This window comes from Pseudophryne corroboree, chromosome 1 (genome assembly GCF_028390025.1).
Source record: "Pseudophryne corroboree isolate aPseCor3 chromosome 1, aPseCor3.hap2, whole genome shotgun sequence".
Lineage (NCBI taxonomy): Eukaryota > Metazoa > Chordata > Amphibia > Anura > Myobatrachidae > Pseudophryne > Pseudophryne corroboree.
Window position 1 is genome coordinate 903215588 of NC_086444.1, and position 21766 is coordinate 903237353.

The 21766-nt window shown below is 44.1% G+C and overlaps 1 protein-coding gene across 1 annotated transcript in view; it reads right to left on the minus strand.

Moving 5' to 3' along the window:
- Positions 1-2158: 2158 nt before the first annotated feature.
- The window catches only part of QRFPR (pyroglutamylated RFamide peptide receptor), a 135646-nt gene continuing 116038 nt past the window's right edge, over positions 2159-21766 (minus strand). The window contains exon 6 of the mRNA XM_063941605.1: positions 2159-3514. Coding sequence (XP_063797675.1) covers positions 3108-3514 — 407 coding nt within the window. The 3' untranslated portion in view covers positions 2159-3107. The remainder of the gene's footprint in view (positions 3515-21766) is intronic.

The window sequence follows — 21766 nt, forward strand, 5'->3', positions numbered from 1 at the left end:
CCTGGCCACCAGTGTGCCGTCAGCGGGGTGAGCGCTAGAAAGCCCCTTGCGGGTTCACTGCACTCGCTATGCTGAGGGCACGGTGGCTTGAAGTGCTTGGCACAGGCTATATTCTCCCTCTATGGCTGTTGTGGACACCCATAGAGGGAGAAAAGCCTGTGGCGTCACGGTTCCATCTGCAGCATTTCACCACTAGTAGTGATTCCGGCATCGGCATTGTGACCTCCGGTACTATATGTATAGGTAACTATAAAAGTTACATGATGGACAAAATAAAAACATTATGACTGAACAATATATATTGTCCAAGAGTTTGACATTGCAAATAATTATGTTTACCCCCTTTTCAATTTGAAACCTGTAAGGAAAGGTTGTATCACATGACAAATTCTGCATTCTCAGCATACTGTATATTTTATTTTCATTTTTCTATATGTAATTTTTATAGTATAATTTTAATTACAAACTTTGGATTTTTATTCATATTTGATTACAAAAATACATTAAAAACCCCTGCAACATCAACATTGGATGTCATAATAAGTGTCTAGTAATTAAAAAATTTGTTATATTTACACCTGTAAACAAAGTAAAATTGAGTAAAACTGTTTTGTATTTCTCTAAATGCATGTTTTGTTGTTTTTTTGCACGTCTCTATTACACACAGAAAGACCGAAAGATTGAAAGACCAAAATATAAAATCTTTCACTTTCAGCTCCCTGCTCCTGACTCTACGATCTAGGGTGTACACATGGAAAGATCTAGCCAAATCTTTCAGTCTTTCAAAGATCTTGCCTAAATGTTTTTTTGCTCCAAATTTAAAGTTAAATATTTTCTTAGTAACTAAATGACATCATCTAGCCAAAATCGTTCATCTTTCATACACACTGGGGTGTATTCAATTAGAGTCGGAAACTGCCGTCTTGTTGGAAAGACGGCAGTTTCCAACTGGAATAGGTCGGAAAAGGTTCCAACCTATTCAATCTGGGCTCAGTTTTTCCGTCAAGTCAGGAAATCCGACTTGTCAGAATGCTGTCGGAATACACAAGGATCGGCGGCTTTTAATAAAGTCGGATTGACAATGTCAGGAACGGGCCAAACCTGTCGGGTTTGGCCCAGCATTGAATAGAGTACCGTTGGGTCCTTTCCATCGGAAAGTACCCAACAGCCATTGAATATACCCCACTGTGAAATAGACAGATCTTTCCTGTGCACCACGGACAGCGCAACCAGGTGAAAAGAAGAGGCTGCCTTGCGACTACTCAGACCCAAATAAGTGTCTCTCCACAAAACACCAAAACATAACATACAATGGAATTAAAAAATAGGGAAAGAGATGACACAGGGCGCCACAGAGTGTAATCTTAATATTACATGAAACCATACGTCCCTTGCAATACTGAATCCAATCTTAGAAATGCAGAATGTCCACCTTATTCATTGACCAGGCATGTCAGCGTGTATGCAAAGACAGAAGGGAAAAAAAACGTCATGTGCAAAAAACGTTACATTTAATAACACATAAATTTGTCCAGAAGCTCTGTATCAATGGATGCGACGAGCGGTTGCGGAGACCACGTGGAGGCGAGGACATGGCGGAAGTGAGCACACTTCCACCGGAGATGACGAGCGGTTGCCATGGCAACATAGGAACACAGACGTCCAGTCGGGACGTGAGGACAGGATGTCCCACCGTAAAGGAGATTCAGGATTGGATATTTACTTGTTTAAATAGAGTTACTACATGCTCATTATGCCTTGAAAAAGACTCCAGGAAGGAGTTGAGACGTGTTGGCCGTTTTCACCAGCTTCACACAGCGGATACTGCACAACAGGACCAGGTTATTTCCCAGTTTCCATATCCGGGTGGTCTCGTGGTGATTAAGAGCCTATTTGAGAACTGTTTTATGGTTCTCAAATTTTCTGGTAATTGTTCTGTGGATCCAAATGTGGCTGTGGTTCTATTATATGTTCTGTCAAAACCAGTCCCCTATGTGAATTGTCTTATGTGTTATTAAATGTAACGTTTTTTGCACATGACTTTTTTTTCCCCTTCTGTCTTTGCATACACGCTGACATGCCTGGTCAATGAATAAGGTGGACATTCTGCATTTCTAAGATTGGATTCAGTATTGCAAGGGACGTATGGTTTCATGTAATATTAAGAATATACCCCACTGTGTAGACAGTGAACGATCATGAACGATCTAGTCAAAATTAACCTTGCCATACAGTCTATTAACAATTCTGCCGTTTACCCATGGGAGTGTGCCTAGTGAATGATCTAGCCTGTACACACGATATGATATTATCATTCAACGACCTATCTAGCCAAAATAGTTGACTAGATCGTCCCGTGTGTACCCAGCATTAGACTTAATTTTCAGTAACACATATTTGAGAGAAGACATCTTCTATATTACACAAATTTATTTTCATTTCACATCTGTAATTTCCCAAGAAATGATTAATCTCAGATGTACTGTAGGGGAGATGCATCAAACTTTGGTAATAGATAAAGTTGAAAGAGACAAAGCACCAACCTTAGATTCTAACTGTCATTTTACAGGCAATGTTTGAAAAATGACAGTTAGAAGCTACTCTATCTCTCTCCATTTTATCTCTCTTTATGGGGGTTATTTATTAAAGCATGGAGAGAGAGCAAGTGAAGAGAGGTAAACTAATTTTTTAAACAGAGCCTATAAAATGAGAGTTAGAAGCTGATTTTAGTACTTTATATATCTCCACTTTATCTCTCTCCATGTCTGATAAATACCCCTCAAGGTTTGATACACTTCCCTGTTATACCGTCAAACATAATAATTAAAAAATTGTAATGTTGTATAAAGTAAAAACTTCACATTACCAGATTTGTATGCCGCCCTTTCAAATTATTTCACAGGTATAATTTGAAATAATTAATATCATAATGCAAGAAAGCTAATGCTCCCCTTGACAAGAGTTTGTGATAGAAATATGCTAAAGTCCTATTCAATTTGAATTATGGTAACAGTTGAAAATAAATCATCAAGGAAAAAAAGCACTGCTCATAATCCTCTCTGAAAATCTAAGATCACAATTTAACTTGATGGTTTCCGTGATACCAATTATACAGTAATTGTGTTTTTGACTTTGCTGTGGTCAAGAATGACAGTGAGTTCTGATGTAAACAAATTAATATTTCTTTTTGTGGTCTTTTTAGAAACCGGCAGATCATAAAATTTAACCTCAATATTACCATCACTAAAAGCTTCTCTCCTAGTTTCTTCACTTGCTGTATTATCTCTTGTTTTCTGATGAGTCAAAGTGATGCCTGAGTTTCCTGGTCTCCTTGAGGGAGAAGAAGAGTCTTTCATGAAACAAAAACAAATAGCAGACAAAAAGTTTTTCTTAAAGTTTTCATTCATAAAGGCATAAACAATGGGATTGCAAATGGAATTAAAAAATCCAATTATTTGCGCTACTGCAAATATTATCTTGATTGTGACATCATCATATTCATTTTCAAAATTACCTAGAAGGAAAAAATTATAAAGTAATACATGTTTTAAAAGAAATTTATCTGGGCGCAGCACTTATAAGAGATATATACATTTTGTTAAAGTAAAAACATAGGCCCTCATTCCGAGTTGTTCGCTCGCTAGCTGCTTTTAGCAGCATTGCACACGCTAAGCCGCCGCCCTCTGGGAGTGTATCTTAGCTTAGCAGAATTGCGAACAAAAGATTAGCAGAATTGCGAATAGAAATTTCTTAGCAGTTTCTGAGTAGCTCCAGACTTACTCAGCCATTGCGATCAGTTCAGTCAGTTTCGTTCCTGGTTTGACGTCACAAACACACCCAGCATTCGCCCAGACACTCCCCCGTTTCTTCAGACACTCCCGCATTTTTCCCAGAAACGCCAGCGTTTTTTCGCACACGCCCAGAAAACGGCAAGTTTCCGCCTAGAAACACCCACTTCCTGTCAATCACAGTACGATCACCAGAACGATGAAAAATCCTTGTTATGCCGTGAGTAAAATACCTAACTTTTGTGTAAAATAACAAAGCGCATGCGCTCTGCGAACCTTGAGCATGTGCAGTAAGCGACTAATCGCAATATAGCGAAAATCGGCAACGATCGAACAACTCGGAATGACCCCCATAAATCATTGCACAGATCATAAAGTACTGTACTAATACCTGTAGTTACCAGTGCTGGTTCAAGGGACACCACACTATAGGGGGGTGCAGTGCAGCCACTGGAACCAATGAATGCAGCTCTGTGCCTGACATACGACCAGTGCAGCCTGCTGAATCGTTCTTCAAAGATCCTGGCCGTACCATACTGGCTTAATGGAAGGAAGGGGGAATGGCAGGAACATTATCCATGGTGAACCCACATCATGCTACACTTTCTGAGAACAAGTGACCAGCAGTAGCTGGATCCCAACACAATAGTGGTGAGCCGAATAAGACATTGGGGGATCATTCAGATCTGATCACTAGGCAGTGATTTTTGCTGTCCTGCAATCAGATAGTCGCCGCCTACATGGGGAGTGTATTTTAGCTGTGCAAGTGTGCAATCGCATGTGTAGCAGAGCTGCATAAACTGATTTTGTGGAGTCTCTGCGCTGCCCAGGACTAACACAGCCGCTGCGATCACATCATCCTGTTTGGGACCGGACTTGACGTCAGACACCCTCCCTGAAAATGCTTGATACCGCCTGCATTTTCATGGACTCTCCCTGAAAACAGTCGCCACCAACAAACGGCCTCTACCTGTCAATCTCCTTGCGAACGCCCGTGCGAATGGATCCTTTGCACAATTTCATCGCTGACTGGCGAAGCCCATTGCAGCCATGCGATGTGCCGGCACAGTGCGGTGCATACGCATGTGCAGTTCGGATCTGATCACCCACTGTGCGAAAACGCACAACAGCGATCAGACCTGAATGACCCCCATTGTGTGGTATATTGGAGGCACTGTGTGATATATAAAAGGGCAGCATGTAGCATAAAACTGGGGCAATGTGTGGCACAATAATGGGGCAGTGTGTACATAAAAATTGGGCATCGTACGTTAATAATGAGGCACTGTGTGGCATAATAATGGAGCACTATGTGGCATAAAAATGGGATACTACATGAAACAAAAATGGTGCACTGTTTAGCATAACAATGGGGCAATTTGTGTCAAAAAATGGGGCACTGTGTGGTACAGGTTGAGTATCCCTTATCCAAAATGCTTGGGACCAGAGGTATTTTGGATATCGGATTTTTCCGTATTTTGGAATAATTGCATACCATAATGAGATATCATGGGGATGGGACCTAAATCTACGCACATAATGCATTTATGTTTCATATACACAGCCTGAAGGTAATTTTAGCCAATATTTTTTATAACTTTGTGCATTAAACAAAGTGTGTGTACATTCACACAATTCATTTATGTTTCATATACACCTTATACACACAGCCTGAAGGTCATTTAATACAATATTTTTAATAACTTTGTGTATTAAACAAAGTTTGTGTACATTGAGCCATCAGAAAACAAAGGTTTCACTATCTCACTCTCACGCAAAAAAGTCCGTATTTCGGAATATTCCGTATTTCGGAATATTTGGATATGGGATACTCAACCTGTATAATAATTGGACAATGTTGTGGCATAAAAATGAGGCATTATGACATAATATGGCATAATAATAGGGCACTCTGTGGCATAAAGATAGGGCACTGTGTGGCATAAAATGTTGCATTGTGTAACATACTGTAATAATAGGGCATTGTGTGGCATAATAATGGGGTACTGTGTTGCATAAAAATGGTGCTCTGTGTGGCATAATAATGGGGTACTGTGTTATATGTTTATGAGGCACAGCAGGGACATAATTGTAAGTGCCCACAGTCCACCACTGCCCAGCACTTGCTACTATGTATATTAGTAGCTGTTTGCCTGTCCCTTTCGCTGCCAGTTGCATTGCTACTAATATACACTGCAGCAAGGAGTGGGCAGTGACTGTCTTCTGTGCTCCATCTACTGCAGTGTCTGCAGGGAGAGACATTATGATGTCATGTCTCTGCAGCAGAGAAGCTGTGGACCGGGTGGACATCCAGAGGAAGGTAAGATTTGGGGGCTGGAAGAGACACTGGCAGTGGGGACTGGAAGAGACATTGGGGACAGGAAGAGGTGCTGGGGCTGGAAGTAACAGTGGGGGCTGGGCAGTGGTGCAAGTAGAAATATTTTCTTAGTAGTACTGAATGCTTAAAATGGGCGTGGACATGTTTTGTGAGGGGTCGTGATCACATGCTACTAGTGGGAGTGGCTACATGACACTAGTTGCGTGGCCACATGACACCTCCCCTTTTTGGGGAATCTGGAGGCAAGGTTAAAAATATATAGTAATGCCTCTAGTATAATAGAAATATATAGTGATACCTCCAGTACAATAGAAATATATAGTAATGCCCCCAATTTAATAACAATATATAGTAATGCCTCCATTATAACAGGAAAATACAGCCACTGTCCCACTCCCAGTAAACCTGACAAAGTGGGAGGAGCCATCATGCTGCCAAGCACCATGGTCTTGTTGCTTTGTGGCACATTATAATTGTGGTAATGGCAAAGTGTGTGGCAGGTGGTACTGTGTACCCACTGCCAAATTCTTAAGGGTACCCCGTACCCGAGCTTACCCGCTTACTTGCACCGCTGGGGATGGAAGTGACACTGGGGGGCTGGAGCTGGAAGTGACACTGTAGGCTGGAGCTGGAAGACACATTGGGGGCTGGGGATGGAAGTGACACTGGGGTCTAGGCTGGAAGTGATACTGAGGGCTGGAAGTGACATTGAGGGCTAGGGCTGGTAGTGACTGGGCACTAGAGCTGCAAGTGACACTGTAGGCTGGATCTGGAAGACACACTGGGGACTGGGACTGGAAGTGACACTGGGGGCTAGGCTGGAAGTGACACTGGGCTGGGGCTGGTAGTGACTCTGGGCACTAGAGCTGGAAGTGACACTGTGGGCTTGGACTGGAAAGTGACTCTGGTTGCTGGGGCTGGAAATGACACTGAGGTCTGGATGTGAGACTGGCACTAGGGCTGGAAGTCACACTGTGTGCTGGGGCTGGAAGAGACACTGAAGGCTGCAGCTGGAAGTGACACTGGGTGATGGCGCTGGAAGTGACACTGGGGGCTGGTGCTTGAAGTGACACCAGGTGCTAGGGCTGGAAGAGACACCTTGGGCTGGAAATGACACTGGGCACTGGGACTGGAAGAGACACTGGGGGTTATGGCTCAAAGATACACTGGCGGGCTGCATCTGGAATGAATTAAATCATGATTTACTGAAAGGAAAGCATAAGGTTTGGATTGGGGGTGATAACTTGTGGCATAAAGTGTAAAGGGCATTACTGTGTGGCATAATGTGTATAAGAGCACTATTAATGTGTGGCATACAGTAATGTGTAAGGTGCATTACTGTTTGGCATAATATGTATTATATAGTATATGTAGTATATAGTATAGGAAATAGTATATAAGAGACACTACTTCTTGGTGGCATTGTGTATATAAAGTGAACTACTACTTTGTGATGTTATGTATATAAGAGGCACTGTGTGGCATTATGTGTCTAAGGGACATTACTACTCTGTGGTATAATGTGTATAGGAACTACTATTATGTGGCATACTGTAAGTGCTATAAGGGTCACTACTGTATGGCATAACATGAATACGAGTCTCTACTGTGTGGCTTAACATGTATAAGGGGTACTACTATGAGGCATAATGTGTTATAAGGACCAAAACTGTGTGGCATAACATGAATAAGGGTCTCTACTGTGTGGCATAATGTGTATAAGGGGTAGTACTGTATGATGTACAATAATTTAAATAATTAGCACTACTGTGTAGATTAATGTGAAAAAAGGGCACTACTGTGTGGTGAAATTTGAATAAGGGACACTGCTGTGTGGTGTAATGTGAATATGGTGCACTACTGTGTGGCGTAACGTGAATAAGAAGTACTACTGTGTGGTGTAATAGGAATAAGGTTGCACTACTGTGTGGCATAATTTGATTTGGATGTACAATTGTGTGGTCACCTTGCCCCTTCGGCATATGCTGTCCCTGTTTAAAGGCACCAAAATGTTTACTTACGGCTCCAATGCACTGTGCGGCATACAAAGGGGGCACTGTAGCATAAAAAAGGGGTACTGTGTGGCATAATAATTTGGCATTGTGTAGTATAAAAATAGGGCATTTTTGCATCTTCTCCAGGTATTTTTGTGGGTATACTGGTAGGTTAATTGGCTCCCAACAAAAAACTAACCCTAGTGTGTGTATGTACTGTATGTGTGTATGTTATAGCGAACATAAGCATTGTGTGTGTGTGTGTGTGTGGGGGGGTGTTGTCAAAACGGTGTTGCGGGGGCATGGTCCAAACAGTGGTGGCATGGTTGGACTGTTTTCGGGGCAGCTGCCACGTGACATCAAATGCGACTAATGCGACACAAAAAATGGCAGCAGTCCACCTTCATATGCAGCCTAGATGCGTATACAGGGGGTCATCCCTAATTCCTGACTCAGCGATGCAATCAAATTGTTTTGCGATCGCATTGATGGCCCCCAGCATGCGATAGATGCAGTAGCAGTTTCTGCTATTTAGCAGAATTTGCTAATGATGATTGTTAGCTCCATTGGGGCAGGGACTGGTGTGAACGGCTAAATACACCTATTCTCTGCAATGTGCTGAAGATTATGAGTACAGTATGTATTTAAACATACCTACCAACTGTCCCGATTTTCGCGGGACAGTCCCGTTTTTTGGGGACTGTCCCGCTGTCCCACCCGCGGGCTGCAGTGTCCTGCGTAGGGGGGGTACAGTTGGGAGGCTCTGTCATTCGCTGCCCTGCTTAGCAGAGCAGCGGTGAATAGACATTGTGCGCATGCGCACAGCGTCTATTCAGTGCAGACAGAGGGAGAGAGGCCATGCCAGCAGCTCACAGAGCGCTGGGCATGCCCCCTCAGTGACGAAAACTGGGGCATGGCTCGCAATCACGGCACTCACGTGAAGCAACGCCCCCTTTTGGAGGCCACGCCCTTTTCCTGGTGGGCCACGACGTAGCTTTGCCAAGGGTCACTCTTTCCTCTGCTAAAAAGTTGGGAGGTATGATTTAACTGGTAATATTATTAGTGGGGCACTATGTGGCATAAATTCTCAGGGGCTCAATGTTTGCTTGGGACGGGGATGTGGCTAGATTGGTGGGGAGAAAACCCCAAAAACTCTCCTACAGAGTGCTAGTAGATCTGGGGCCAACCCTGATAGTTACATATATTTGTTTACGCCAGGGAGGAAAATGGTTGATATTAAATGTGAGATCAAATGTTATCTGTGATTCTGTGTTTTTCTTCCAATTTAAGTGTCATTCTTCATTATTTTTTATTTTTAGAAATGTTATAGATAAATCACAGGGGTTTTGGATTATAGATTTGCAGATCATTATTTTAACATGTTACTGGCACTGCATCCTAGTTATGCCGCTTTCAGACATGTCAGTCAGCAGCAGAACTACCAGCAGTAGTGATGATTAAGGAGTCCACAGCTGCCCAGACCCGCAGTAATTATTACCCACGTGCACCGCAATGTAATTAGGTGCAGGCACCCATCATGCAGTATAAAGCGTGAACGGTGCCCCCGTTTGTGATGTCCTGTACCCGACTCTTAATTGCATTCACCTCCACTCTCCCAGTACATGCTGAGTCCCGAGTGAGGCAGTTGTCACTGGGTGGATTGGTGGGTGGCGCTGGTGGTGCGACAACCAGGGAATGAGACCTCATGACATCTCATCCCTAAGAGGAGAGGAGGCTGCATACAGAACAGAAAGAGTAGCCTGGCGTCTTGCCAGCCTGCGTTCGTCCAGCTCCATTAGCCCATAAAGGACGAAGACAGAGGAACAAGCGGAGGAGCATGTAAGTATAAAAGGAGGAAGGAGGTACAATAGTTCTTTATATTTATATAAGTGATGGTGTGGGGGAGGTACAAATTATTAAATATACACAGAGGAGAGAGGACAAAAGATTAGGTTTATATACGTTGTAAATGAAGGGGTAGGGGGAACAATTTATTAAATGTATACAGTGGATGGGAACAAAGAAATAATTATATTTATAAGAAAATGAGTAGGAGGATGTAGGACAAAAAAACACGTATTACACGTAATAGAATGTTTTGTGTGTGTGTATATATATATATATATATATATATATATATGCGTCGACAAATGAGGCGGCACTCATAGTCTTTTGAAAACAGCAAAGTGACTTTAGTGCATGGATGTGGGGGTCACACCCTAGTGGAGGGCACCGGAGCAAGTCAGCTCAAGGGGCAGACCAAGTGCAGGAGTTGTGTGCATTTTTATATATTTATATATATATATAACAAGAATTACTCTCCCACTGCGCTATTTCTTATAAAACACTAAAATTAATTAATTATATGGCTGCCTGTACCAATTTAGAACACGTGGTAGACCCTCCAGTAGTGCAGTGCTGACTTGGCTGTCAGCACTGCACTACTGGAGGGTCTACCATGTGTTCTAAATTGGTTAGACATTATACCCATTTGAATTGCCTTCACTCCTAAGTCTCTGGGTGTCAGGTTCAAGCTGCTGACCAATGAGGTTCCTTATGCTTGTGAACCAGTTAGATTCTATACACATATGAATCTTCCCCATATTCGAATATCTGAATGTCAGACTCAAGCTGATGATATATGAGGTATGGTCCTCGCTGTATCAATCAAGTCCCATTGAAATATTGAAACGTTGTTCATACATCTTTGAATGACCTTTTATGTGCTGACAATATGTTCTGAAATGAAGAGATTTTACCCCTGATGAAGTCTTGGAACAAGACGAAACGCGTTGGATTATTTATCTATCTATTATCTGATGTTACCTCCGAATCTACAATAAGGAGAAGGAGGAAATCGTAGTGATATATCTACGCTTTTTCCTCATCACTACAAACTGATTGTTCAAATTGTGCGACAAATGTAAATGTATCAACTCTGTATACTTATGAACATTTGTGTCGGGTTTATATGTTGTTTTAATAAATTTTTATGTTAGTATTTGTTATCTGACGTAATTTATCCGGAGAGTACTGTAAGGGTCCGTTTTTAGGTAGGGCGTTGATATAACTCCCTTGGCGCCATCTCCTCTATTTCGTTTCATATATATATATATATATATATATATATATAAAACCAACAAAACTGCTACATGCAGCGGCACTCGGAGACTTAGTAAAGTTGCAAAAGGTGCTTTTACTGGATCACAGTTACAATTTGCATTCCAACGTTTCGGGGCGTAAACCACCCCTTTGTCAAGGGGTTTCCGAAACGTTGGAATGCAAATTGTAACTACAGATGTAGCCACCTTTATCTTGACTGTTTCTCCGCCGAGACGGGCGTTTAGTCACGCTAATGCGATAGCTGAGTTTAATCACAGGCAGGCGCGTTGAGGCGATCTAGATACTCATCATGCATTACACATCTCCACCACTGTGTGGCTAATGCTCCACTAATCCAGTACTTTCGATCGTACAGTATAGCGGCGGATTGATCTACAGCTCTGGCAATACTGTAGGCGTAACGGGAGGCGGTGGAAAAAGTATGGAGTACTGTATGTGTATGGAGACGCAACTACAGTAATTGTGTAAAAGGAAGAATGTACAGTACAATGTATAAACACCGTGCTTTTAAAATATATGAGCGTCTGAGTTCGCTAATGCATAATGGGAATGGAGGACTAGCAGAAGGCGGAGGAAAACACCGTGCTTTACAAATGCGAGCGTCCGAGTCCTCTAAGGCATAAACCAACAGCAATGGGGCGGGGGCCGGGCGCTGTTTGCAGTACTTTCACACATGAAATTGGAAATCTCTCATGAGGCGTCGTGGGCTAGGGGTGAAGGCTCCCACCTCCCCCGCTGGGGGTCCAGGGTTCGAGACCTGATGTGCTTTCTTTCTTTTTTTTTTTTTTTTTTTTCTGTAATAATGCACTGTATTATTTTATTTACATTGTAAGACAGTCAATGGAAGGATGCACACAGGTTTCACATAAATCAAAGTACATCTGCAGGAGCGATTCTTTACGCTAAATGCAACCTACAGTACAGTACTGTAAGTGAGCAAAACAGTACTACAGTGGGCGTTTGTGTATTGCACATGACCTGCATTCCCTCCCTGTCTACTGCATGATCTGTGCAGGCTCCCATGGGGGAAGGGCAACAGGCTAGCAGGAGGCGGAGGAAAACACAGTGCTTTACAAATGCGAGCGTCCGAGTCCTCTAAGGCATAAACCAACAGCAATGGGGAGGGGGCCGGGCGCTGTTTGCAGTACTTTCACACATGAAATTGGAAATCTCTCATGAGGCGTCGTGGGCTAGGGGTGAAGGCTCCCACCTCCCTTGCTGGGGGTCCAGGGTTCGAGACCTGATGTGCTTTCTTTCTTTTTTCTTTTTTTTTTTTCTGTAATAATGCACTGTATTATTTTATTTACATTGTAAGACAGTCAATGGAAGGATGCACACAGGTTTCACATAAATCAAAGTACATCTGCAGGAGCGATTCTTTACGCTAAATGCACCTAAACAGCGGGAATGAAATGAGTGTATTCTGACGCTACCAACTGAGCAAAACAGTACTGTAGATCTTCAGCGTTTGTGTATTGCACAGGACCTGAATTTCCTCCCTGTGCAGGCCCCCAGGGGGGAAGGGCGATGGGGGTAGGGGGGAGACGATGGAAAATACTGTGCCTTTGAAATGCAATTACATGAGCGTCCGAGTACACTACGGCATACTGTAAACCAACACCAATGGGAAGGAAGTGCCAACCTTATTTTTAATGTGTTCCCGTGACATTCACTGTAACATTTTTTTTTTCTCTCCAATACAGTACATCCAATGGAAGGATGCACACAGGTTTCACATAAATCAAAGTACATCTGCAGGAGCGATTCTTTACGCTAAATGCAACCTACAGTACAGTACTGTAAGTGAGCAAAACAGTACTACAGTGGGCGTTTGTGTATTGCACATGACCTGCATTCCCTCCCTGTCTACTGCATGATCTGTGCAGGCTCCCATGGGGGAAGGGCAACAGGCTAGCAGGAGGCGGAGGAAAACACCGTGCTTTACAAATGCGAGCGTCCGAGTCCTCTAAGGCATAAACCAACAGCAATGGGGCGGGGGCCGGGCGCTGTTTGCAGTACTTTCACACATGAAATTGGAAATCTCTCATGAGGTGTCGTGGGCTAGGGGTGAAGGCTCCCACCTCCCTCGCTGGGGGTCCAGGGTTCGAGACCTGATGTGCTTTCTTTCTTTTTTTTTTTCTGTAATAATGCACTGTATTATTTTATTTACATTGTAAGACAGTCAATGGAAGGATGCACACAGGTTTCACATAAATCAAAGTACATCTGCAGGAGCGATTCTTTACGCTAAATGCAACCTACAGTACAGTACTGTAAGTGAGCAAAACAGTACTACAGTGGGCGTTTGTGTATTGCACATGACCTGCATTCCCTCCCTGTCTACTGCATGATCTGTGCAGGCTCCCATGGGGGAAGGGCAACAGGCTAGCAGGAGGCGGAGGAAAACACCGTGCTTTACAAATGCGAGCGTCCGAGTCCTCTAAGGCATAAACCAACAGCAATGGGGCGGGGGCCGGGCGCTTTTTGCAGTACTTTCACACATGAAATTGGAAATCTCTCATGAGGCGTCGTGGGCTAGGGGTGAAGGCTCCCACCTCCCTCGCTGGGGGTCCAGGGTTCGAGACCTGATGTGCTTTCTTTTTTTTTTTTTTTTTTCTGTAATAATGCACTGTATTATTTTATTTACATTGTAAGACAGTCAATGGAAGGATGCACACAGGTTTCACATAAATCAAAGTACATCTGCAGGAGCGATTCTTTACGCTAAATGCACCTAAACAGCGGGAATGAAATGAGTGTATTCTGACGCTACCAACTGAGCAAAACAGTACTGTAGATCTTCAGCGTTTGTGTATTGCACAGGACCTGAATTTCCTCCCTGTGCAGGCCCCCAGGGGGGAAGGGCGATGGGGGTAGGGGGGAGACGATGGAAAATACTGTGCCTTTGAAATGCAATTACATGAGCGTCCGAGTACACTACGGCATACTGTAAACCAACACCAATGGGAAGGAAGTGCCAACCTTATTTTTAATGTGTTCCCGTGACATTCACTGTAACATTTTTTTTTTCTCTCCAATACAGTACATCCAATGGAAGGATGCACACAGGTTTCACATAAATCAATGTACATCTGCAGGAGCGATTCTTTACGCTAAATGCAACCTACAGTACAGTACTGTAAGTGAGCAAAACAGTACTACAGTGGGCGTTTGTGTATTGCACATGACCTGCATTCCCTCCCTGTCTACTGCATGATCTGTGCAGGCTCCCATGGGGGAAGGGCAACAGGCTAGCAGGAGGCGGAGGAAAACACCGTGCTTTACAAATGCGAGCGTCCGAGTCCTCTAAGGCATAAACCAACAGCAATGGGGTGGGGGCCGTGCGCTGTTTGCAGTACTTTCACACATGAAATTGGAAATCTCTCATGAGGCGTCGTGGGCTAGGGGTGAAGGCTCCCACCTCCCTCGCTGGGGGTCCTGGGTTCGAGACCTGATGTGCTTTCTTTCTTTTTTTTTTTTTTTTTTTTCTGTAATAATGCACTGTATTATTTTATTTACATTGTAAGACAGTCAATGGAAGGATGCACACAGGTTTCACATAAATCAAAGTACATCTGCAGGAGCGATTCTTTACGCTAAATGCAACCTACAGTACAGTACTGTAAGTGAGCAAAACAGTACTACAGTGGGCGCTTTTTTTTAATTTTTATATAGATCACCAGACATGAACCCAATCGAATTAGTGTGGGCTCAATTGAAGAGGTACGTTAGGAGTGTTGCAAAGCCAACAACAAAACAGCAACTGGTGGATGGGATAAAGAAATTTTGGCTAGAAGTACTCACACCTGAACATTGTAATAATTATATAAATCACCTGTATAAAGTATTACCTGTTGTAGTCGAAAGAAATGGTCAAGCCACAAATATGTAGTTCTGTACTGTATTTTCTGTTTAAAATTTTAAATTGGTGCATTATTAAAAAAAATTATAAAATTGCCTTTGTCTGATTATTGCATAAACTAATGTAGAATATTATACAGTAGTAATGTTATTGATGTGTATGAACAGTTATTTTCAGTTTTATAAGTCCTGAATAAGAGTACTGTACATTTTGATCAGTGCAGTACATGGAATCGGATGTTGTAATACTTTTTTTTTACATTAATATTGATGTTTTTCCAATAAATATTCAATTTTACAGTATGGTACGGTACAGTACATGAGGGTACCTGTACAGTATGATACGTCATTATGGGGGAGAAATACTGTATCCACTAAATGTACAGTAAAATGTTTTTTTCTTATTACAAACACACAAATGCATCTCAGGTGGAAATATGCTATACACAGCAGACAGCTTATGGTGACAGAACTTCCCTACTGTATCCCCACCCATAGTCGTGGTATATTTTAGATTGCCTAATGAGACACTCCTGCAGCATTGCCAATGATTCATGTAAAACCTGTGTGCAAACAGTATCTGTATTGAATGCAAAGTACAGTAAGAGTACAGTTTACAGTATTATCAGAGCCAAACCTGACCAACATGATGCCCTAGGCTAGATTTTGGCTGATGCCCTCTTGCACAGATGCTACGTAGTTCCGCCTCTAACCCTGCACCCCTTTCCCAGCACCATCACCCATTTTGGCGCTCCTACCCCCTATAATCTAAATAAGAACAATGTGCACATTTAGTGCCAGCCCAAAACAGTGTACAGTATGTTCTTGCTGGGAAGGGGCATGGTAACACAATAATACCCGAAGATGAAATGACACAACACAGTACTGCAACTTTATTCACATTATATCATGCAGTGGTGTCTCTTATTCTCATGACATCATATCATAGTACCACATTACTCCTAACAGTAATGCCCCTTATTCACATTACACCCCACCACATTCATCTTTATTTACATTAGACCACAGGTTCTCAAACTCAGTCCTCAGGACCCCACACAGTGCAGGTTTTGCAGGTCTCACAGAATCACAAGTGAAAAAATTAGCTCCACCTACTGTATGGACCTTCTAAAATGTGTCAGTTAGTAATGAATACATCTGTGCACTTGCTGGTTTACCTGCAAAACATGCACTGTGTGGGGTCCTGAGGACCAAGTTTGAGAACCACTGCATTAGACCATGCAGTAGTGCCCTTTCCTTATGTTACACCAGAAAATATTGTAGTACACCTTATACACATACAGTACAGTAATGCCACACATTAGTAATGCATTTCATATTTAAATTTTCTGATTTAATTTCATAGAGCCGCAGTCACTCACAGAATATAGGCATGTACTGTAGCATCTCATTTTATTCAGCAGAAGCTCATTATTCCCGTTTGGCTAGTTTGCCGCCTCTGTACAGTATATTACAATAGAAAAAAGTTATAGTGTCAGTGAAAAAAGCACCTCATGACAGATACTGTACACAAGCTCATGTCTAAATACTGTATACTGTAAGCAGTGACATTAAGGGGTACAGTACTGTATATGCAATTGCGGTCGAATTCCGGCAGGAATACGGAAAAAATGGACACGGGATCCCCCATCTTTTTAGAACCAGCACCGGGCTCTGCGCCTGGTCCTGGTGCAAAAAATAAGGGGGACAAAAAAGCGTAGGGGTTCCCCATATTTTTTGAATCAGCACTGGGCTCCACTAGCTGGACAGATAATGCACAGCCGGGGGACACTTTTATACCGGTCCCTGCGGCCATGGAATTAAATACCCAACTAGTCACACCTGGCCGGAGTACCCTGGAGGAGTGGGGGCCCCTTAAATCAAGGGGACCCCCCCTCCAGCCACTCGATTATCTCTATCACCCCTGTGTATTGTAGCTAGGGGATTGTGACGCTCCTTCAGCATTGCCCCGTAGCCTGCAAAATCTGTGCTGTTATTTGCTACATAGCTGAGTGCCTCCTAGGAGCTAGGAGTCACAGGCGGTAGCCATTTCAATTGAGTCTGCCCTGCTATAGAATTGTATGTGTACATTACCGTACGGTGCATAGAACCTTTACAGTAGAAACTCTCCTGCAGCTTTGGCCTGCTTTACTGTATGTACTGTAAAACTTGTGTTTTGTCAGTTTGCTATGCGACCGAGCCCGGTGTAACGTACTGTAATGTGCATAGACCTCGCTTATCTCTGTGTATTTTGTAGAGATGAGCGCCTGAAATTTTTCGGGTTTTGTGTTTTGGTTTTGGGTTCGGTTCCGCGGCCGTGTTTTGGGTTCGAACGCGTTTTGGCAAAACCTCACCGAATTTTTTTTGTCGGATTCGGGTGTGTTTTGGATTCGGGTGTTTTTTTCAAAAAACACTAAAAAACAGCTTAAATCATAGAATTTGGGGGTCATTTTGATCCCAAAGTATTATTAACCTCAAAAACCATAATTTACACTCATTTTCAGTCTATTCTGAATACCTCACACCTCACAATATTATTTTTAGTCCTAAAAGTTGCACCGAGGTCGCTGTGTGAGTAAGATAAGCGACCCTAGTGGCCGACACAAACACCGGGCCCATCTAGGAGTGGCACTGCAGTGTCACGCAGGATGTCGCTTCCAAAAAACCCTCCCCAAACAGCACATGACGCAAAGAAAAAAAGAGGCGCAATGAGGTAGCTGTGTGAGTAAGATTAGCGACCCTAGTGGCCGACACAAACACCGGGCCCATCTAGGAGTGGCACTGCAGTGTCACGCAGGATGTCCCTTCCAAAAAACCCTCCCCAAACAGCACATGACGCAAAGAAAAAAAGAGGCGCAATGAGGTAGCTGTGTGAGTAAGATTAGCGACCCTAGTGGCCGACACAAACACCGGGCCCATCTAGGAGTGGCACTGCAGTGTCACGCAGGATGTCCCTTCCAAAAAACCCTCCCCAAACAGCACATGACGCAAAGAAAAAAAGAGGCGCAATGAGGTAGCTGACTGTGTGAGTAAGATTAGCGACCCTAGTGGCCGACACAAACACCGGGCCCATCTAGGAGTGGCACTGCAGTGTCACGCAGGATGTCCCTTCCAAAAAACCCTCCCCAATCAGCACATGATGCAAAGAAAAAGAAAAGAAAAAAGAGGTGCAAGATGGAATTGTCCTTGGGCCCTCCCACCCACCCTTATGTTGTATAAACAAAACAGGACATGCACACTTTAACCAACCCATCATTTCAGTGACAGGGTCTGCCACACGACTGTGACTGATATGACGGGTTGGTTTGGACCCCCCCCCCCAAAAAGAAGCAATTAATCTCTCCTTGCACAAACTGGCTCTACAGAGGCAAGATGTCCACCTCATCTTCACCCTCCGATATATCACCGTGTACATCCCCCTCCTCACAGATTATCAATTCGTCCCCACTGGAATCCACCATCTCAGCTCCCTGTGTACTTTGTGGAGGCAATTGCTGCTGGTCAATGTCTCCGCGGAGGAATTGATTATAATTCATTTTAATGAACATCATCTTCTCCACATTTTCTGGATGTAACCTCGTACGCCGATTGCTGACAAGGTGAGCGGCGGCACTAAACACTCTTTCGGAGTACACACTTGTGGGAGGGCAACTTAGGTAGAATAAAGCCAGTTTGTGCAAGGGCCTCCAAATTGCCTCTTTTTCCTGCCAGTATAAGTACGGACTGTGTGACGTGCCTACTTGGATGCGGTCACTCATATAATCCTCCACCATTCTATCAATGTTGAGAGAATCATATGCAGTGACAGTAGACGACATGTCCGTAATCGTTGTCAGGTCCTTCAGTCCGGACCAGATGTCAGCATCAGCAGTCGCTCCAGACTGCCCTGCATCACCGCTAGCGGGTGGGCTCGGAATTCTGAGCCTTTTCCTCGCACCCCCAGTTGCGGGAGAATGTGAAGGAGGAGATGTTGACAGGTCGCGTTCCGCTTGACTTGACAATTTTGTCACCAGCAGGTCTTTCAACCCCAGCAGACCTGTGTCTGCCGGAAAGAGAGATCCAAGGTAGGCTTTAAATCTAGGATCGAGCACGGTGGCCAAAATGTAGTGCTCTGATTTCAACAGATTGACCACCCGTGAATCCTTGTTAAGCGAATTAAGGGCTGCATCCACAAGTCCCACATGCCTAGCGGAATCGCTCCCTTTTAGCTCCTTCTTCAATGCCTCCAGCTTCTTCTGCAAAAGCCTGATGAGGGGAATGACCTGACTCAGGCTGGCAGTGTCTGAACTGACTTCACGTGTGGCAAGTTCAAAGGGCATCAGAACCTTGCACAACGTTGAAATCATTCTCCACTGCACTTGAGACAGGTGCATTCCACCTACTATATCGTGCTCAATTGTATAGGCTTGAATGGCCTTTTGCTGCTCCTCCAACCTCTGAAGCATATAGAGGGTTGAATTCCACCTCGTTACCACTTCTTGCTTCAGATGATGGCAGGGCAGGTTCAGTAGTTTTTGGTGGTGCTCCAGTCTTCTGTACGTGGTGCCTGTACGCCGAAAGTGTCCCGCAATTTTTCTGGCCACCGACAGCATCTCTTGCACGCCCCTGTCGTTTTTTAAAAAATTCTGCACCACCAAATTCAAGGTATGTGCAAAACATGGGACGTGCTGGAATTTGCCCATATTTAATGCACACACAATATTGCTGGCGTTGTCCGATGCCACAAATCCACAGGAGAGTCCAATTGGGGTAAGCCATTCCGCGATGATCTTCCTCAGTTGCCGTAAGAGGTTTTCAGCTGTGTGCGTATTCTGGAAAGCGGTGATACAAAGCGTAGCCTGCCTAGGAAAGAGTTGGCGTTTGCGAGATGCTGCTACTGGTGCCGCCGCTGCTGTTCTTGCGGCGGGAGTCCATACATCTACCCAGTGGGCTGTCACAGTCATATAGTCCTGACCCTGCCCTGCTCCACTTGTCCACATGTCCGTGGTTAAGTGGACATTGGGTACAACTGCATTTTTTAGGACACTGGTGAGTCTTTTTCTGACGTCCGTGTACATTCTCGGTATCGCCTGCCTAGAGAAGTGGAACCTAGATGGTATTTGGTAACGGGGGCACACTGCCTCAATAAATTGTCTAGTTCCCTGTGAACTAACGGCGGATACCGGACGCACGTCTAACACCAACATAGTTGTCAAGGACTCAGTTATCCGCTTTGCAGTAGGATGACTGCTGTGATATTTCATCTTCCTCGCAAAGGACTGTTGAACAGTCAATTGCTTACTGGAAGTAGTACAAGTGGGCTTACGACTTCCCCTCTGGGATGACCATCGACTCCCAGCGGCAACAACAGCAGCGCCAGCAGCAGTAGGCGTTACACGCAAGGATGCATCGGAGGAATCCCAGGCAGGAGAGGACTCGTCAGAATTGCCAGTGACATGGCCTGCAGGACTATTGGCATTCCTGGGGAAGGAGGAAATTGACACTGAGGGAGTTGGTGGGGTGGTTTGCGTGAGCTTGGTTACAAGAGGAAGGGATTTACTGGTCAGTGGACTGCTTCCGCTGTCACCCAAAGTTTTTGAACTTGTCACTGACTTATTATGAATGCGCTGCAGGTGACGTATAAGGGAGGATGTTCCGAGGTGGTTAACGTCCTTACCCCTACTTATTACAGCTTGACAAAGGGAACACACGGCTTGACACCTGTTGTCTGCATTTCTGGTGAAATACCTCCACACCGAAGAGCTGATTTTTTTGGTATTTTCACCTGGCATGTCAACGGCCATATTCCTCCCACGGACAACAGGTGTCTCCCCGGGTGCCTGACTTAAACAAACCACCTCACCATCAGAATCCTCCTGGTCAATTTCCTCCCCAGCGCCAGCAACACCCATATCCTCCTCATCCTGGTGTACTTCAACACTGACATCTTCAATCTGACTATCAGGAACTGGACTGCGGGTGCTCCTTCCAGCACTTGCAGGGGGCGTGCAAATGGTGGAAGGCGCATGCTCTTCACGTCCAGTGTTGGGAAGGTCAGGCATCGCAACCGACACAATTGGACTCTCCTTGTGGATTTGGGATTTCAAAGAACGCACAGTTCTTTGCGGTGCTTTTGCCAGCTTGAGTCTTTTCAGTTTTCTAGCGAGAGGCTGAGTGCTTCCATCCTCATGTGAAGCTGAACCACTAGCCATGAACATAGGCCAGGGCCTCAGCCGTTCCTTGCCACTCCGTGTGGTAAATGGCATATTGGCAAGTTTACGCTTCTCCTCCGACAATTTTATTTTAGGTTTTGGAGTCCTTTTTTTACTGATATTTGGTGTTTTGGTTTTGACATGCTCTGTACTATGCCATTGGGCATCGGCCTTGGCAGACGACGTTGCTGGCATTTCATCGTCTCGGCCATGACTAGTGGCAGCAGCTTCAGCACGAGGTGGAAGTGGATCTTGATCTTTCCCTAATTTTGGAACCTCAACATTTTTGTTCTCCATATTTTAATAGGCACAACTAAAAGGCACCTCAGGTAAACAATGGAGATGGATGGATTGGATACTAGTATACAATTATGGACGGGCTGCCGAGTGCCGACACAGAGGTAGCCACAGCCGTGAACTACCGCACTGTACTGTGTCTGCTGCTAATATATAGACTGGTTGATAAAGAGA